The 18,852-nt window shown below is 45.5% G+C and overlaps 1 protein-coding gene across 28 annotated transcripts in view; it reads left to right on the plus strand.

Moving 5' to 3' along the window:
* The window catches only part of EPB41 (erythrocyte membrane protein band 4.1), a 97,030-nt gene that overhangs the window by 73,880 nt on the left and 4,298 nt on the right, over window positions 1–18,852 (plus strand). For 15 of the 28 annotated variants that reach the window (XM_054086322.1, XM_054086324.1, XM_054086323.1 and 12 more), the window contains 5 exons: window positions 12,344–12,787; window positions 14,011–14,139; window positions 16,014–16,115; window positions 16,647–16,727; window positions 18,688–18,795. In XM_054086322.1, coding sequence (XP_053942297.1) covers window positions 12,344–12,787; window positions 14,011–14,139; window positions 16,014–16,115; window positions 16,647–16,727; window positions 18,688–18,786 — 855 coding nt within the window. In that variant the 3' untranslated portion in view covers window positions 18,787–18,795. The other 13 variants (XM_054086335.1, XM_054086336.1, XM_054086342.1 and 10 more) reach the window with 5 other exon arrangements.

Genomic DNA, 18,852 nt, shown 5'->3' on the forward strand with positions numbered 1-18,852 from the left:
TGCAGCTTTCGATTTTGCTTATTATGGTGCATGGCTGGTTCGAAAAAGCTGCATGAAAGATATAACCGTGTATTCGTTGAGAAAAGCAATTATGAAAGTTTAACTGTACCCTGTTCTTTTTATGTTGTCTTTCTTCCTGTTTTTGTTTGTTTGTTTGTTTGTTTTAATGGTCATATTACTCTTGCATTTTGTATTTTCTTTTGCTGCCCAGTCTCCCAGCTACTTTCTCCCCAACGCTCATCACTTGGGGGTGTGCAAAGAACCAGTCCCAAAGTTACGTACTGATCAAAGGAGGCTAGCACAGTTGAGAGAGCTCAGAGCTAAGTTTTTCCTCTCCTAGATACACTCGGGTTTGACCAGGTCTGGGAAACTAAAGGGATGGAGAGTTACTGAGCAGCAGCACTTCCCACAACCATTTCTTTCTCCACATAGAGCTCTTGCATGATCCTACATGATGATGTCCTCATTCTGGTTTGTCACATCCTTTAGATTCCAGAAACAAAAGTGCTAAACTGTGGAGCAAAGTTTTAAGGAGTTTCCAACGCTCCTACTGCAATCCTGCCTCTTCCACACTCGGGCTTTCTAAGATGTAACGATTTTTCACCTCTTCCAATAGAATTTTCAAACCAATTGAAATTTTGATACTGTTGTCAGAACTTTGAAAACGCATTTTGTATCTGCACTGTGATCTGGATGATCAACAGTATTTAACAAATGCTCTTTTTTAAGGGCACTGTAGGATGGGAAGCTGTCACAGACCATGTTTTGTATTACACCATTCTTATTTCTAATGCCTCAAACTCTAAACCATTCCAAGTCCAAACCACTTCGGTAGGTTTTGAGCAAACGCTGTTCTGGGAGGGCAGGCATAAAACATGCGTGATCGTGATCCAGAGGTTCGTGACAAAACACACATAATTCCATCCAAATGTTGATGAGCTCTGCTGGGAGGATTAGATTTTGCAGCTCTAAGGTTGATGGAACCTGAGCCATCAGCAGCTCTGCTTGCTTTATTTTTACCTTGAGAGGAAGACTGACATAACACTTTGCACACTTCCAAGTATTCTTTTGGGCGCTTTCCATCTGTCATTTTTGTTCATCTCTCTCTGTCTTTCTTGATCTTCTACCACGAAAGCAGACACGGGAACGTCCTCTGTTAGTACAGGATGAAGACAAACTAAAAAAGCAGGAGATACCTACTGAGACAGCCTTTCCCGAGCAAGCAAGTGAAGAAACTCTTCCAAAGGTTTCTATTTCTATTCCTGAAGAGCAGAAATCACTCAGAAAGTGTCAGCTGTACTCTAGCATTTTTCCTTCTCCACGTGTTCCCTTTATGATGTCCTTTCTCCTGGTTGTAGCACTGACTGTTTGGTGGCTGCTCTTTCTCTGAGTGGCAACAGGGTCACGTTGAAACCTCAAGACCAAAGCTCCTGAATTTCTTGGCTGTAGCCTCTGCTGCATCTTCCTTGTCCTGGTCTTTGATCTTCGTAGTTTGCTGTCCCAGAGAGGGACACCCTGCGACCGTCACATTAATCCCGCTGTATGTCATTTTGTGGCTTTGATCCAGGGCTTGGCAGGAGTGGTCATGGATTGCCAGGTCCACTCTGAAGTTTCCTAACGTGCAGAGACAAAATCTCTGATCCATGCTTCTGATTGCTGTCAGAGGGCAGACGGAGAGTGTGAATATATTGGAGGAGGCATTTCCTTCCCCAGCCTCTCTAGACGTCATGTGGGAGTTGCTGGAGGCTTGCTCTTAAGCTTGTTGTTTTAAATGCAAGATGTTCGCAAGCTGAAGAACATTTGATACCGATCCCAAGAGGCTTTACAGCAATCTGTTAAATCTAATCCATAACCACTCCTTTTCTAGGAAACTGAGACTGGTGTTTAAATAAAAAGTGTTGATTATCAATGCTGCCATTAGTGTTAATGTAGAGACAGGGATGGGCAACTCTTCATTTTCCCGGTGGGAGAAGCCTTTTGCAAAGCACTGCAGCTTCCCTTTCCCACTCCTGTTCTCCCTTCCAAGAACATACGGCGTGTTATAGGAGAAAACACGTTGCAAGGAATACCTATTGTAAACATAGATTTATAATTTTTCTGAATCTGGTGGTCTTGGTGCACTTCAGATGTGGTTTTGTTTAATTTTGTGTTGAACTAACTGATGCATGACTGCTTAGGTCGCAGGAACAGCATAACCTGCTGTTAGGTACCGCTCCTCTCTTCGCATGTTGACTATCACATCAGGACACACTTCTAATGTTAAAGCCATCGATTGTTTTGACTTCTCTAACAAAACCTTTGCATGCCGCTTGTTGTTTATTGCCTACAAATGTAAAAGTCTGGGTGATACTTGTTTCTCCAAGTTATTCTGGTGGAGGCTCCAAGATGAGTTGTGCAGCTGGGCTGAGCAGAACTGGCTTGCGAGCTGGAGGGAAGAGGAGACTATGTGTCTAAGGGGTTTCTTTTCTGTACATAGCAATTATGGGACTGAGCTGAGCCAACCACTTCTTCTTTCCGCAGTAATCTGCTTTCTGTTGCTTTCTCTGGAGGGTCAGTAGAGACACAGTTACTTGTCAGAACAGCCACCAATGCCACCAGTGGCAGCTGCTCCAATAGCACGGAAGAGGAAGGAGCAGACCTTTATTACAGGGGTTACAATTTGTGAATATATATATATACACACTCGTATTTATCTGTATCTGTGTGAACAGTGTTGTTTAGGAAGCTAGAAGATAAGCTTGCAGGAAAAAGACAAGTAACGGCATGTGCTGTCTGATCTTAAGGGCCGTGGTGCGTCACGGACCACTTGAGCTGCCTCTCTCTTGCTCTCAGTGTACAGGTTGAGGCCTTCTAAATGATGCCTCGGAAGCTTAGGTTGCCAGTGAAACCCTTTGTTTTAATCTTGCAGGAATCTTTCTGATTACTCTTGCTCTGATTAGTTCACCAGTTTGTGCCTTCAGGACCTTGTTTTGTGAGAATGCTGGTTTTTCATTGGAAAGTTTTCTTCCCTCTTTAATACACTGCCTTTAATACACAGTCTTCCTCTTTCAGTGGTTGCAAGTGTAGAAGTCACCAGGTTGGTGTCCAGGTGTGTGCTGTAGGGTGAAGGAGAGCTGAGCTTGGCACAGGCAGTGGAGGGACGGTGCTGCTCCATGGGCTGTGTTCCTGCAGTGCTCAGAGGACACCTTAGGATGCACATGAACTCTGCTGAGCTCAGCATGAGGTGTAGGAAGACCATCTCGAGAAGGTGAGCTGCAGAGGAGGGGAAGGATGCTGGTGTGCCATGTGCTGTGCAGAAGATGCAGAATTCCCTGCCTGAATCTCCTTCCTGAAATTGGAACAGATACAATGAAAACCAGGGACTGTTCGTTCTGCCAGCCTGGCGTGGAGAAGAAAGGGACAGGAGCTGTTCAATCTGTTGTCCATTTTCTTCCCATGCTTCCTGGAGGAGAGCAGCTTGAACACACACCTGATTCCTTGCAAAAGCCATCGTTTGAGTTAGCTGCTGGGATGCTGTGTTGAGCGCTGTTGAAGTTGTTGCCTGCTGTCTTTCCAAACTGATGACAAGTACTTTGAAGCCATACCAGTGGCTTTTGCAAAGCCATGGTTTCTCTAGCTCTGTCTACCATTTCCGAAGGACCTGAAGTCTAAAAAGCTTTGCCCAGAGCAGTGTTTGGACACAGTGCTCAGGATATCTTGTCCCAGAGTGATGGGACATGCACTCTGTTGGTCACTTCAAATCACTTCTTGAACTTCTTCATTAAGGTTGTCTCTCTCTCACTCTTTCTTTTTTTAGTCTTGAGGTAAAGCTGGTTATCATCAGCAAAATGCTTTTAAAGTTTACATTCTGAGAATGCTCAGGAACATTTTTTGGATTTATGTAACAATTATCACTGCAGAGGATAAAGAAATGGAACAAATGATTTATATTTCTGTGGTGGTTCAGAAGCCAGTTGTCTACTTTCATCCAAGTGGACATGATCTCTTCTGACAGAGAAAGCCCATAGCATATCGGGAACAGAAACTCCATTCGTTCAACACCGCAGTGATGTGCCTGCTGTGCTCCAGCCCCTTGCCGGTTGTTCTTCCACTTTTTTTCCATTTGCTTGCTAGGCAAAGGGAATTATGGACGTGCCCTGCGGCAATCGCGTAAGGTCTCGTTCCTGCACATTCTCTCTCTCGTTCCTGCACGTTCTGTGTACTGTACATGTCAGTGTCATGCTGGTTGATTCCTGGTTTCACCCTTTTCCCTTGATGTCCATGCAGGATGTGATGCTGAAAGAAGGGATTTTGAGATGTGTGCTGCCATACTCATGCTTAGGGAGAGTTGATTTGCTTTAGCTTTGTTTAAGGGCAGAGATCTCAGGGTTTCTGTAAAGGACCTGGCGTGTGTACTGTGCTCCCATTTCCCTCAGGAACACCGAACACTCACAGAATCACAGAATCACAAGGTTGGAAAGGACCCATTGGATCATCGAGTCCAACCATTCCTAACACTCCCTAAACCATGTCCCTCAGCACTTCATCCACCCGTTCCTTAAACACCTCCAGGGAAGGCGACTCGACCACCTCCCTGGGCAGCCTCTGCCAGTGCCCAATGACCCTTTCTGTGAAGAATTTTTTTCCGATATCCAACCTGAACCTCCCCTGATGGAGCTTCAGGCCATTCCCTCTTGTCCTGTCCCCTGTCACTTGGGAGAAGAGGCCAGCTCCCTCCTCTCCACAACCTCCTTTCAGGTAGTTGTAGAGAGTAATAAGATCTCCCCTCATCCTCCTCTTCTCCAGGCTAAACAACCCCAGCTCTCTCAGCTGCTCCTCGTAAGACTTGTTCTCCAGCCCCCTCACCAGCTTTGTTGCTCTTCTCTGGACACGCTCCAGAGCCTCAACATCCTTCTTGTGGTGAGGGGTCCAGAACTGAACACAGTATTCGAGGTGCGGTCTCACCAGCGCCGAGTACAGAGGGAGAATAACCTCCCTGGCCCTGCTGGTGACCCCATTTCTGATACAAGCCAAGATGGCATTGGCCTTCTTGGCCACCTGGGCACACTGCTGGCTCATGTTCAGTCGGCTGTCAACCAGCACCCCCAGGTCCTTCTCTTCCGTGCAGCTCTCCAGCTATTCTTCCTCCAGTCTGTAGCGCTGCAAAGCCTGGCAGCCCCTGGCCACCTGCCCCAACATCATCACTGACCCCAGTGGGATTAAAGTACCTGGTTCCCGTGTGGCTGGTACCGTGCCAGGCTGTGAGTGTTGGAGCTGATATCCCTTCCAGAGGGAAGTTGGGAATGTCTGCAGCTCTTAACCTCATCCAGGCCGGTATGAGAAATCCTGATTTCTCGATGTGACTTGCTACAGAAAATGACATTTCAGTGATTTTGCATGCTGTTGGTGCGGCTACAAGAAGGCTGCCAGCAGTGTTGATGTTGTTGAGACTTCCCGAGTGTTGCTTAGTTTGGCTGCTCCTGTACAGCGAGACTCCCTGGTGCTTGTCTGTAGGATCCAGTAAGTGGCTACTGAGGCTTCAGCATTTTTCATCACAAAGCTGGTAGTTGGCTCTGCGCTCACTTTCTGAATCTTCTTACCCTGATAGCAGTTCTCCTGAACGTAAAATAAAATGCAGAACAATTTCTTGTGCTTTCATGCTTTAAGAGAAGGTGGGCATTAGTGTTTTGAAACAGCAGAGCTTGAAACTGAGATTCAGCTCTGAGGCTGCATTAGGTATTGGGCTCTCTATGTGACATTCATTGGTAACATTCAAGGTGTATGCTACTGTAAAACGATATCCCTTTTTTCTTTTCTGTTATTAAGAGTGAACAGGTAATAAAGGGTATTGCCTGCACCTCCTGCCACATGCCACTTTGCCTGGTCAATGGAAGATGAACTGAGGACTCTGTAGGCAGAGCAGGAAGCCCAGACCAGCTCTCTTTCCTTGCAGTTTGTGCGATAACTAGTGATGACCCTGGAAAAGCAGAGATTCAGCATTTACCTCCTGTCCTGAAGTAATGAGGACAAGTGGATTTCCTTAGCATGGCACCAGTGGACTAGCTTGTGCTTGCAGGAGTGAGGTCAGGCTGGCCGTGCTGTGTCTGTACTGCAGGGTCCTTGGAAAAGTCATGGGTAGAGTGTCTTTTCCTTCATGTAAGGGTCAGTAATTTGTCACTCTGAGAATTATTCCACTGGTTTACTGGGTTTTCTTTTTCTTGGTCACGAGTTGGAGTTGCCTATTGTGACCTACAGACTGAGGTAGGATGCTTTCTGGAAAAAATTATTGAAAAAAAGGTTATGGATTCATTTAGAAACTCTTTAGTCTGTACTTTGGAGTGGGTGACATGGGAGAACCTGGCAGGGGTGGTTTCTCCTGTGTCCCTGTTTCATCAGTCTTGCTTTGTGAAGCTGGAGGGAAGGACTAACCTCGGGTTGTGCCGCTTTGGGATCTCCCAGCAGAGGTACACGGTCCTGTGGAATCAGTTTGTGGGGACTAAAAACACTTTCTTTTTTACCTAAAATGCTCTCTTTTGGAACACTTTTTTGGTTTTGTATTTTTTCTCAGATTTTTCTTTGTAAATATGTACAGTCATTAATAAATGTTATTGCAAATCAGATTCTCCTTTCCATTGCTTATTAACAACAAAGGTATATATGACCTGTGTTAATGCCTTCCTCGGGCCAGTCCTCAGTATTGCCCTCTCAAACCAGGAGCCATCAGCCTTCAGGGCATTCCTGCTGGAAGTCAGGCGGTTGGGTTTGCTGAGTTTCCTGTTGTAAGCAATGCACACTCTCAAACTGGTCAGTGTATTTTCATTGAGGATTAAATCTGGCTTGGTTTAAGAAAGACTTTGTTTGCAGAGAGGTGAGAAGGTTTTGCCCTTTACCAAACCCTTAACACTAAAATGTTCTTGCTCTTTGCTCCTGAGACTGAATGGTGAGGAAAATCCTTTGCAGAAAGCTGTCCTAGGGGTGGAAGTGTCACAGGTCCTGTGCAATGAAGCTGTGAGAGCCTCTCTCCAGCACATGGTATTAATTTGAAGACAAAAATGATCCTTTGTGTCTTTGTAAGTGAAGAAACCACATTCCTAATTAACTACCGCCTTTCTACGTGGGAATACAGTGCAAGCCTCTGGTTGGGTTTTAGCTGGTGGAGGCTGCCTGAGGTTGTGTCTAGATCTGGATCAAGAGTCAGTCTTAATTTTAACTCCTAAATTTTCTTCTGTGAGTTTATTTACTTCTGAATAAACTGTTTGGCTCATTCTATGCAGTTACAAGCAGTCATAGGAAAGCAGATCTGGCTGCAATGGAGCAGCACAAGGCTGGTGCTGCTGCTGTCCTGGCTAACCCAACATCAGAGTGGAGCCGTAACTCAATTATCACATGCAGCAAGTGAAATGCAGCAGCACAACAGCGATGTCAATTATAAACCCTGCTGGTATCCCCACCCTTTTCAGTTGTTGATGCTAAGCTAAATCGGAGGCAGCATTTGCAATAGCACTAGCAGCTTTGTTGCTGCAGAGGGGATTTGGAATAAGAAGTGTGCAGCTTTGTACACCCATCCAAGGGTATGGGCCCTAAAAGGGGTGGGAAGGGGATCAGGGTGGATGGGAGGAGGAAATGCTGCTGGAATCATGTTGCTCAGCAGCTGTATTTTAATAACTTAAGTGTTGATCTTGAAGTTGTTTCATGTTACAATGTAGTTGATGCAGTGGATTGGAACTGGCTGGTGGGTATCATGGAATCTCTTGGGTTTCTTGTTCAGTCTTTTAAGCTTGTAGCAGGCTGTGTATTTTCTAGCCTGACTTTGGTGAAATTCTCTTTTATACTTCTGTTGTCTAACTAAGCTGGCTGGGATGGTGTGATCAGCTCAATGGCAATTAAAAAATCCACCCCAAAATACAGAGCCATAGGTAATGGCCACCAGTTGCAAATGTTGGGGTTTGTTGAACGATTTCTGAACTTTTTCACTTCTATCTTTGAGGCAAAGCCATTCCATAAGGCGTGGCAGGTATTGTAAGATAAAGATCTCTTGTTTTCTACTTTATAATACTGTTTACCCAAGTGCTTTGACAGTGGTGAGATTGAACGTCATTTGATCTGGGAGCTGTCACTGGTGAGTGGTTTGCTGCGAAAGCAACGTCATCTACTTGTCCACCCATAGACAGTCACACTGAGCCTGTTTGCTGATGTGGATGCTTGTGTGGGGATAACCTAATAACATGCGCCGACAGGAAGGACTGCAGTGTTGTGCTGAAGGAGAAGGGAACTGGGAACTCGTAGCCAGCTAGAATTCGTAGCATTCAATAGGTGATTGTAAAGAGTTAGCGTGCGTGGTAATTCTAAGTTTTTATTAAGTGTCTTTGGTAATTGGCATGTTGACATCATTTTAGCACTCCTTCAGTTTCCTGTGGGATAGTATTCTGCTTTTGGATGAGGATAATTGAATATTTCTGTGTGCTTGCTTGTGCTGCAGAGAATGGTCATCCACTCTGGCAACACAAGGCGGCTGGTTCGTAGAAATACATCCTGGTCCAAAAGTAGTGGGTGCTTGAAAACATACAGGCAAATATATACAAAAACACTTCCTAAGAAAAATAAATCCTTTTGGTCACTGATATCAGCCACGCAGTTAAGCTTGTTATTAATTTATCCCCAGTCTGAATTATTGTGTGTCACTTATTACACTGTGGCGCTTAAAATAATCTGCATTCTCAGCATTTGTCAACATCAGGTGCACAAAGATTGGTATTTAGCTGATTCAGTTTGTTTCTTCTGGAGCACTGCATCCTGTCCTGCATTTTCTTTGCACTGCGTATGGCTTGTGCAAATAGTCTGCTTCGTGTTCGATCGAGGCATCCCTGGTTCATTTTGGGGGTCTCTGGAACCGAGTAGCTTGCAGCCCAGACACTCCAGGGTTTTGTGGTTCTCAAGGAGCGCTTGGAACTCTGCAAATCTGAGCCCTAAAAAGAGGAATGCTTTTGCATTTGCAAATTAAAATAAATCTTGATAAGATCAGAATTTGTAACTGATGTTCAAATTCCTGAGGGAGTTCTGTTGGTTGGGGTTTTTTATATAAACATAGTCTTTTCCAGCAGCCTATGTACAAATTACATTTTTAAATATAGGAGCAAATATAGTTGTGCATTTTTAAAAAGAAATGTTTGTAAATAGATAATTTTATTTAGAAACAAATACCTTTCAATTAGTCTGACTTCTTCCCAGTGGAACAGGAAGGTGAGAAGAAAAGTGCTTCTGCTCAGTTGATCTTATCAGGATTTCATTCTGCCTTTATGGCTTGCATGTTTATTGCTGCACTTTGCTGATGAGACGTATACATGCACCACAGGCTTCAGTCAAGCTTTTACCTTCCTTTATGTCTTTACCGCACAAGATAATTAGAAAATGCAAATTTTATTTTTTCTGGATCTGAAGGGGAGGTGAGAAGTTGATTATGACTATGTACAAGTATAGATCTGTGTTTGGGTAGCTGCTTGATCCACCTTATTCAATCTGTGATTCTGCCTCTTGTCAAGTAGTGACCCAGCTGGTACCTAAGGAAATCTCACTCCTAAGGAATTTTCCATTGAACCCCAGAAGATGGACTGTGTCTTCTTAAGATCCTGTGATTAATTTGCTAGATTTAGCATATATAATGAAGGAAAAATCAATGCATTGGCAGTGGAGACAGTCGCATTTTGAAGCAAGATTAAGACATGGGTATTCAAAGCTGATAACCTCCCTTTCTGTTCCATTTTCTGAAGTATCACAGTGTAATATCTCACATTAGGCCAAGTGAGGGTGGGAGCTGGATTTGGCTTGGAAGGAGCCCACATGGAAATGGCTTTCAATCAGAAATAACACTTCCCTGTGTGTGCAGTCAGACCTGGCTGTCACAGTGTTGATCACTGTCCCTTTTTTCCCACTAAATGCATTTTCACATCACATCACCAGGTTGGAAAAGACCTCTGAGATCATCAAGTCCAACCATACCTATCTGCCACTAAACCATATCCTTGTCTACCTATCTTTTAAATACCTCTAGGGATGGTGACTCCACCACCTTCCTAAGCAATAGCCCAAGAACTAAAAAGATGCCCAAGAGGCTGTTGATGCTAACGGACAAGAATCCTAGAGGTGATCTGTCTGCAGCATAAAGAACCTGGGAACTGAGAGATACCCGCGAGGAATGGTGGAAGAGTCGTCTCTTGAAGTGATAATAAAATCAGCATCTATTTGTTCCTACACAAAGCAGCTCCTATTCTTAACAAACTGTTGAACTATGCCATTAGATGAGGTTGATCAAGGTGAAAGCCTCTGTTGTACAGAAAATGCATTATACCAGAACCCACAGGCTTCAGGCCTCACATTTTAGGCACAAATTACTGGTTTTTGGTTGCCCAGGAATCTGTGTAGTAAAAAGTGAGGCAACAGTTTCTGCTCATCCTAATGCCACCACCAAAGTTAAAATTAACAGTTGACAAAATGGACTTGCCATGCTTTTATGAGTATTTAATCACTGGTTTGTGTTGAGCAGGTGTGTGGCTGTTTTTATACGAAGGTACCAGAAACGTTGCAGTTATTTGAAGTGAAAGTGAGGTTAATTATTGAGAATAAACAACAATGGCACTGATTACACAGCATCTCTCCTTGGGGTTTTTTCCATCCTTGTTCCCTGATGCTGGATGTTGTGACAACCTTGATGTGTGTAAAATCATAGGTGCCTGTAACTGCTTATTCTGCCCTTCCTTGAAGGCAAATTTCAATGTCAATAAGGAGTGAAGCACAACTTCTAGCACAGGGCGAGACTGTAGCCTTCATTCACCTGTGGTGACTGGAATCCTGCTTCTCTGTGCCTATGAAAAATTCCTCCCTCAACCATTTGGGCAAAGAGTTGATTACTACTAAAGCTTTCTGTCTCATTAATGGTTTAACTCTTCTGTTGCTGTTGCTTCCCTCCTGGCTTGAGGGCTCCCAGAGATGTGAGAAGAGCTAGCTGAGACCTTGCTAACAAGCTGAATGAAGAGCAGGATAGCAGCAGCCTTAGTTAATACCTCTGCTTTGGCACACTCTTCCCAAGCATCTCAGGTGCTATAGACGTGCTTGCTTGCTCCCAAAAGGCTGGGTTGCCTCATTCCGTGTCTGCTCTCCCATGCACTATCACAAATGTCCATTATGTTGTACCTTCAGGAGGTTTAGCTGCTGCAAAGGTTTCCACACTGCTTTTGGGATAAAGCTTGTTCCAAATATTTCAACAATCCCAAATAAATGGTCAAATGGTTGTTTGAGTAGTCAGCTGAACTACACACTCAGTGGCGATGGGGTCAGCACATCAACATCAACATCTGGCTTTCCATTTTAAAGCCACATTTTTTTATCTCTCAGCTGGCAAGTTTTGTGCTAAGTTGTTTGTCTAGAAGAAATAGTACAAATTCTTTCAGATGACCAGACTGCATCGTCAGCTCAGGACTCTGTTGGTAACTGTACACCTAATTTCAATACTGACTTGTAGGTATTCTTGCACTGATTTCCCAGTGCCATAATGACAAATCTCTCGGTTATCCCAGAGACTGCAACCGTGAAGAGGGTGCTCAGAGGTGGGTGCATTCCCAAGTGCAAGGAAAAGAGCAAAGCCCAGGCTCTCCTAGACATAAGGAGGAATTTCTTCACAATGAGAGTGGTGAGGCGCTGGCCCAGGTTGCCCAGGGAAGTTGTGGCTGCCCCATCCCTGGAGGTGTTCAAGCCAGGTTCGATGGGGCCTTGGGCAGTCTGATCCAGTGGGAGGTGTCCCTGCCCATCGCAGGGGTGTTGGAGCTGGATGGGCTTTAAGGTCCCTTCTGATCCAAACTAGTCCATGATTCTATGATTCTCTACGGATTATTGTGCAGAGTAATTCTTTTAACCTACATTTGCCAATTAAAACCCAGTGTGAAGTATTTCAAGGAGTTTAAAGCAGAACTGGGGTCTTGTTTTGGTGTAGTTGGTGAGGTTTGTTGCACACGTGAATTCTGAATGTGCACAAGTCCTTGCTTGCTACACAGAAGTTATTCCTGATTCCAAACTGGACGAAAAGTCCTTAGTGGTGGCTCTTCCTTTAATTTAGATGCAGAGAGTTGTTTCAATATTAATTCCTTAAGCTTTAGGAGAGTGGATTATTAATGTACCAGGAAGGCTGTGATACATCACATAGCGCAAAGGTTTTCAAGCTTCCAAACCCTCTGCTGTTGCATGCGTTACTAGAGATGGGACATATTATAAGAAACCAATGTTTCGTCTTTATGCTTCATGACCTCTTGTTCTCCCTAACGCTCTCTTTCTCTCTCTTTTTCTGGCCTGTTTTTGTGTATTCATTTCTTTTTAGAAGATGAGTGACTTTCTCTCCAGAGAGGATGTGGCTGCAGTGCCAGAGAGGAGCAATGTTAACTCTGGCTTTGTGCAGGAGGGCTCAAAGCAATCGGTAGCTTTTAGTGAGACCCCAGTGCCACCCACCTCTGAACCTTCTCCCAGCTGTCATCTTGCTGCTTCCTCCCTAAGCAGTGAGGAGGAGGAGGTAGCTGCCAGCCTCCCCACGAGCGAGGAGGACCTGAGATGTGGAAAGGGGGTTTGTGCAGATGCGGAGAAGGACTCGGAGCTCCCTGAGCTGGAGCCTCCTGCCACCCCTGCTACACATCCCCAGCAGCCCTGGGCAGGAAAGGAGGAGGTGGCAGAGGATGGCGAAGACAGATTTACCTTTAGAGAGCTAAATGGCGAGTGTCACGACTCAGATGTTAATAACGGGCTGCCGGCAGTCATTCGCTGCTTACAGGTAGTGAGCCCCAGCGCCTGTTCCCCGCACCCCCGGCTGCCTTGGGAGTGGGAACCCAAACACTGCAGCAAGCAGATGCCATGGACTGGAGAGGAGTTCTGTTTCCTTGGCTTGCGCTCATGCTTGGAGCTAATTAGCTGGTTAATTACCTGCAGTCAATGTACACAAGCCCCTCTCTCAATTTATCTTTGCATTAAAGACAAGGCTTTTTCAATTTATCTTTACATTAAATACAATTGTCACAGCACAATGCTGTTTGCCTTTCTTTGATCAAAGCACCCTGGTGCATCCCCCAAAGGGAAATATTTAGCCTCCAAAGGCATTTAATTGTAGTTCTTTCTGGTTTTGCCATTTCCTGCTGTACCAGGGCCGAGCCTTAGCACAGCAGAGCAAATTTGAAGTGCTGTCAAATGTGCTTTTACGTTGTGAACGTGCGCTTTGATGTCCCCTCTCTGCTCCCCACCGTGGGAGAGATTTTTGCCTGCTTCAGTGTTGATATTTATTGCTAATGGTCAAGTAGGTGTCCCCTTCCCCTGCTAACAGTCATGGTGGCAGCTTTGGGGACTGTGAGCAGAGATCGACCACCCCTGGGAAAACACTGTGGGTCTGAACTAACTCTGTCTTTTTCTGGATGTTTATCAGGTGGTGGAACAACTGATTTCTCTTTCCCCCCTCCATTTCTTGTTCAAAATGTCATATTTCTCTTTTGTCTGACATTGATTTAATAAAAGTTAAAGACCTAGGATCCAATGAGGTTCTTAATAATAGAGTGCTTCACTTGCAGTTGGGGTAAAACTGCTCAGCTGTGACCAAGTCTCTGTTTGCCCAGGGTTTGTGTTAATCTTGACATTGTCATCAGGAGGTGAGGGTCATCTGTTACTGGCAGCTGGCAGTGAGCTGCTGGTAATTAGAAAGTTAATGATCAGTGGAGGCAGTTTCTTTATGGTATTGTGACATAGGAGTTAAACCCTTAATGCCTGCTGCCTTGAGGGCACGGTGCTGGGGAAGGCTGGGAGGATTTTTCTGTCCATTTAATCCTCACTGTGATCTCTGCCCTGTGAGCAGTGTGTCCTACCAGAGGCTCAAACCCAGAGGTTTCCAGGCTGACCGTGGTTCCCACAGTGCTTTTATCAGATCAATGTCAGAACATTTGCCAGCAGCACTTCACGATGGGGCAGTGCTGACTTGGTCTTTACGGAGCTGTTCTTAACCCTGTCTCATAGCCACCGCTAGTGAAGACACAGACAGTCACCATCTCTGACGTGTCCAGCGCTGTCAAGAGTGAAATTCCCACTAAAGAAGTCCCCATTGTCCACACAGAGACGAAGACCATCACCTACGAAGCTGCACAGGTAAGGTGTGTTCTGATTAATTTTCCAGGGGCTTAGTTAAACTCAAGTAAGTGTTTTCTTTCTGAATCCTCCAGCTGAGACAGCAGCACCTGCCTCTCTCCAAGCATCTGAGTCGCAGCACAGAAGTTAAACAATGCTGTGGATTTATTTCTAGGTGTATCTGGTATTTTTAGAGGAGCAGTCATTTTAGTATCCCTGAAGAGTAATTATTGTTCAAGCATGCAAACATACTTTACCTTCAGCTTTGGGATGTAGATCAGACTGTACAGAGTTAACCTGAGTTGACTCTTTTTCTGCAGGAAAAAGGGCCTTGCTTTCCCCGCTTCTCTTGCTGTTTTGAAATATTTGTGGGTTGTCCTTTATTTCAACCCTGACAGAGGTGTTGAAAACCAAAAATACCTTGTAACGTGCAATGAGAGTGGGTGGCTGGTGGCTGGAAACTAGAAGTGTTAGTGGAGAGATACGGGCATATGCAGGAATGGTTTCATTGCTGAGGTTTAAATTAATCCTTGATCCAAAATAGGTTTTATTTATGTATTTGAGAGTTTGGAGCCTTTGTTAACATTGGGTTTGTCGTAACTGTGGTTGTTGGAAGCAGTGTTGGAGTTCGGTGACTGTGGGATGTAGCTTTGGGTAGGGGTAGCCTGTAGAATCATAGAATCACTAGGTTAGAAAAGACCTTTGAGATCAAGTCCAACCGTACCTGTCCCCTACTAAATCATACCCTAAAGCACTTTGAATCCCTGTCTTTTAAATACCTCCAGGGATGGTGACTCAAACACCTCCCCGGGCAGCCTCTGCCAGTGCTTGATAACCCTTTCCGTCAAGTTTTTCCTAGCCCATGGACCATGCTGGTGTAATTTGAGATTCCCAATGAATCCTGTGGTTACTCAGCATCCTCTCCGTTTGTGGGAGTAGAGGGGGATTTCGAGTATGCCTGCACTGAGCAGTGGTAAGCATCCTCCTGTTTCTCAGTGAGCAGATGGATAGACTGGTTCTGCTCCAGTTACTGCTGGTGCCTCTTCTAACTGGGAAAAGAAAAGGAAAAGTGTGTCTCTGGGGCTGGGAGAAGTCACTGTACTCGCACCAGCTTGTGACGTGCTGGGAGTTTTCCCCCAGTCTGTGGAAAATGGTCCCACCTTGTGGTAGCTCCAGATATTGTTCCACCGCCATGCTGGGAATGCTGTCCAGTATTCATTACTGGTGCACTCTGTAGGGGAGGCACAGCCAGGATGAGTTGGCAAGGATGACTTATTTTGGGTTTGGGGGCAGACCTTGAAAGATTGAGTCATGCAGAATGGGAACCAAGTAACCAGGTATAAAAGAAGTTGTTTCTAGTGCTGCAAGTATTGACTTTCATTGCTTCTGCAGAGTTTAAAGCAAGTGATGTGCACAGTATTGTCAGCAGGAAGGAAGAGTAACAAGTACCTTCTGAATCGGACTGTGCTCTCTGCCTTTGTGGGTCCAGGCACATGTAATTCAGGATTGGTGTCTGCTTTGGTCTCCCTGTGTGGTCCAAGCGTGCAGCTTGGCGTGGAGGGCCATGACCGGCATCGCAGGGCCAGCAGTGTCCCTGTATTTGAGTGTATCCTAGTCCACCTGGACTGAGGGATGTCAAAGGTCCTCCATGGGTGACTCTCTGGATCTGTGGTTTTCCAGTCTTAAAGCCCAAGAGCTTTGTGCTGAGCCTTCAGAGACCTGTGCAGTCCTTGTTCAGGGGGTGCAGCTCAGTCAGCTGCAGACCAGCTCTGTCCTGTGGTCCATGGTGGAGAGGAGTTTCTGTCCTCAGATCTCATCCTGCTGTGTTGATGTGGAGGCCCTGTGTCTGTCCCCGCTGCCCACGGGGACTGACAGCCTGTTCTTCTGTCCTGCAGACAGATGGTGGCAATGGAGATTTAGACCCCGGCATCCTGCTGACTGCTCAGACCATCACTTCAGAAACCACCAGCAGCACCACCACCACCCAGATCACAAAGGTAACAGGGTGGGAACACGATAAAACAACAATGTGATAGAGAGATGGGTAGAGTTGACTAAAAGGAAAAAAATCTTGAACACCAGTTCCTTTCAAAAAATGGGATTAATACATGAGACAAAAAAGGTCCCAGGTTTGCCTGTGTTGAATTAAGGCTGTAGGTTATCTGTTAATTCATAGAAACATAAAATGCTCGGGTTGGAAGGGACCTTAAAGGTGATCCACTTCTAAGCCCCCTGCAACCAGCAGTGAATTGCAGTGGAGTCTGTGGACACAGGCTGTTCCTGTCCTGTGAGACAATGGGAAAGAACCATACTCTGGATCATGGCTCTTCTCTGGCTCATATACGAGAAGATGAATATTTGACAGTATTTCTTTGAGCAGCAGCCATTTCCCTCATGATTCTGATACACTGCTGTGGTGGCAGTATTTAGTAACACTGGTTTTGGATACCCTCTTTAGGCAGGCAGCCCCGTGCACTTAAATTCCTTTTCACTTCCAGACTAACAGGAGTTTTTGTCTTTTATCTTAGACCGTAAAAGGTGGTATTTCAGAGACACGGATTGAAAAGAGGATTGTCATCACAGGAGATGCGGATGTAGACCACGACCAGGTAGGATCTTGGGTACAGTCCAGAAGAGCTTCTCAGAGCCTTCACCAGCTAGACAGGCTGCCTTTCTGAAGAACCTAGGGATGTTCTATTGAGATGGAAATAAAACTTCAGACCTGATTTATGTGTGATTCATGTGTGAATCTCATGAGGTTCAACAAGGTCAAGTGCAAAGTCCTACACCTGGGCAATCTGTAGTTTCGATACAGGATGGGGGGTGATGTGATAAAGAGAAAACCTGCGGAGAAGGACTTGGGGTGCTGGTTGATGAGAAGCTGGACATGAGCCGGCAGTGTATGCTCAGAACCCAGAAAGCCAACTGCGTGCTGGGCTGCAGCGAGTGAAGTGTGGCCAGCAGGGTGAGGGAGATGATTCTCCCCCTCTGCTCTGCTCTGGTGAGACCTTATCTGGAATCCTGCATCCAATTCTGGAATCCCCAACATAAGAAGGACGTGGATCTGTTGGAGTGAGTCCAGAGGAGGCCATGAAGATGATCTGAGGGCTGGAGCACCTCCCATACATGGACAGGATGAGATAGTTGTGGTTTTTGAGCCTGGAGAAGACTCCAGGGAGACCTTAGAGAAGTACCTGAAGGGGCTACAAGAAAGCTGCAGAGGGACTTTTTACAAGGGTGTGGAGTGATAGGACAAAGGGGAGTGGCTTTAAATTGGCAGGAGGAAGATTTAGATTAGACGTTAGGAAGAAATTTTTCACACTGAGGATGGTGAGGCCCTGGCCCAGGTTGGCCAGAGCAGTCGTGGCTACCCCATCCCTGGAGGTGTTCAAGGCCGGGTTGGATGGAGCCTTGAGCCTGATCCAGTGGGAGGTGCCCCTGCCCATAGCAGAGGGGTTGAAACTAGATAATCTTTAAGGTCCTTTACAACCCAAACCATTATATGATTTCTGTAGTAAATTCCTCTTCGATGGGACCAAGCTGCATGGCTGGGCCACCAAAGCTTCACTCTGCCCTGAAACTGGTGTTGACAGCAAAGCTGTGATTCCAGAAGTGGACAAATACAATTTAAAAAAAAAAATTGACAAAAAAAAGTGAAATAAGTTTTCCATGAGATCTGGATGAGCTGCATTAATTTTCAAGTGACTTTGAAGCACTATTTCTGCCATGAAGTGCCAGAAGTCATTCCATAGCACTCAGCACCTGCATTAAATCTCATCAGCTTTATATGAAACCTTTCTGATTAATCAGCCTCATTGCCCTCCAGTGTGTGTTGGAAGTGATGATTTTGTCATCAGAGAATTGTACTTTGCATGTAATTTTAGTTGCAGGTATGATGGGACTGGAGAACATTTGTATGACGAGACCTAGTTTATTAATTTGAGACCTTATTACTCTACAACAACCTGAAAGGAGGTTGTGGAGAGGAGGGAGCTGGCCTCTTCTCCCAAGTGACTGAGGACAGATCAAGGAGGAATTGATTGAAGCTCCACCAGGGGACATTCAGGCTGGATATCAGAAAAAAATTCTTCACAGAAAGAGTCATTGGGCACTGGAACAGGCTGCCCAGGGAGGTGGTCGAGTCGCCTTCCCTGGAGGTGTTTAAGTAACGGGTGGATGAAGTGCTTAGGGACATGGTTTAAGGGAGTGTTAGGAATGGTTGGACTCAATGATCCAGTGGGTCCTTTCCAACCTGGTGATTCTATGATTCTATGAATTCCAGCAGAAAATGTTTGAGAAGATGTTTGAAATGTGCTCATCACACTTGCTGGAAGAATAAACAGGGTTTGCCTAATTGCTTTCATCCATCTTCTACCACGGGGCAGTGGAGAGGTGGGGTGTAATCTTAGAAAACAGCTTTTCCTATCCAAAACATTCTGATACACCCAGAAGTCACCAAAGAGTGCAGCTGAAGTGGATTCATTTTTCTTTCTCTTTCCCAGAGTCAGAAATGGTTTCGTGTCACCTTGTGGACCCTTGTGGCATGCTCTGAAATGTGGTCTCTTTCAGGTTCTAGCACAGGCGATAAAAGCAGCCAAGGAGCAGCACCCAGACATGTCAGTGACCAAAGTGGTTGTGCACCAGGAGACTGAGATCGCAGAGGAGTAATGAGGCTGTGTAAGTAGGGAGACCACGTATCAGTGAGTGACGGGGGGGCTGCCTTCTACCCAGGGC

This window comes from Cuculus canorus, chromosome 22, assembly GCF_017976375.1.
Source record: "Cuculus canorus isolate bCucCan1 chromosome 22, bCucCan1.pri, whole genome shotgun sequence".
NCBI classification, from domain to species: domain Eukaryota; kingdom Metazoa; phylum Chordata; class Aves; order Cuculiformes; family Cuculidae; genus Cuculus; species Cuculus canorus.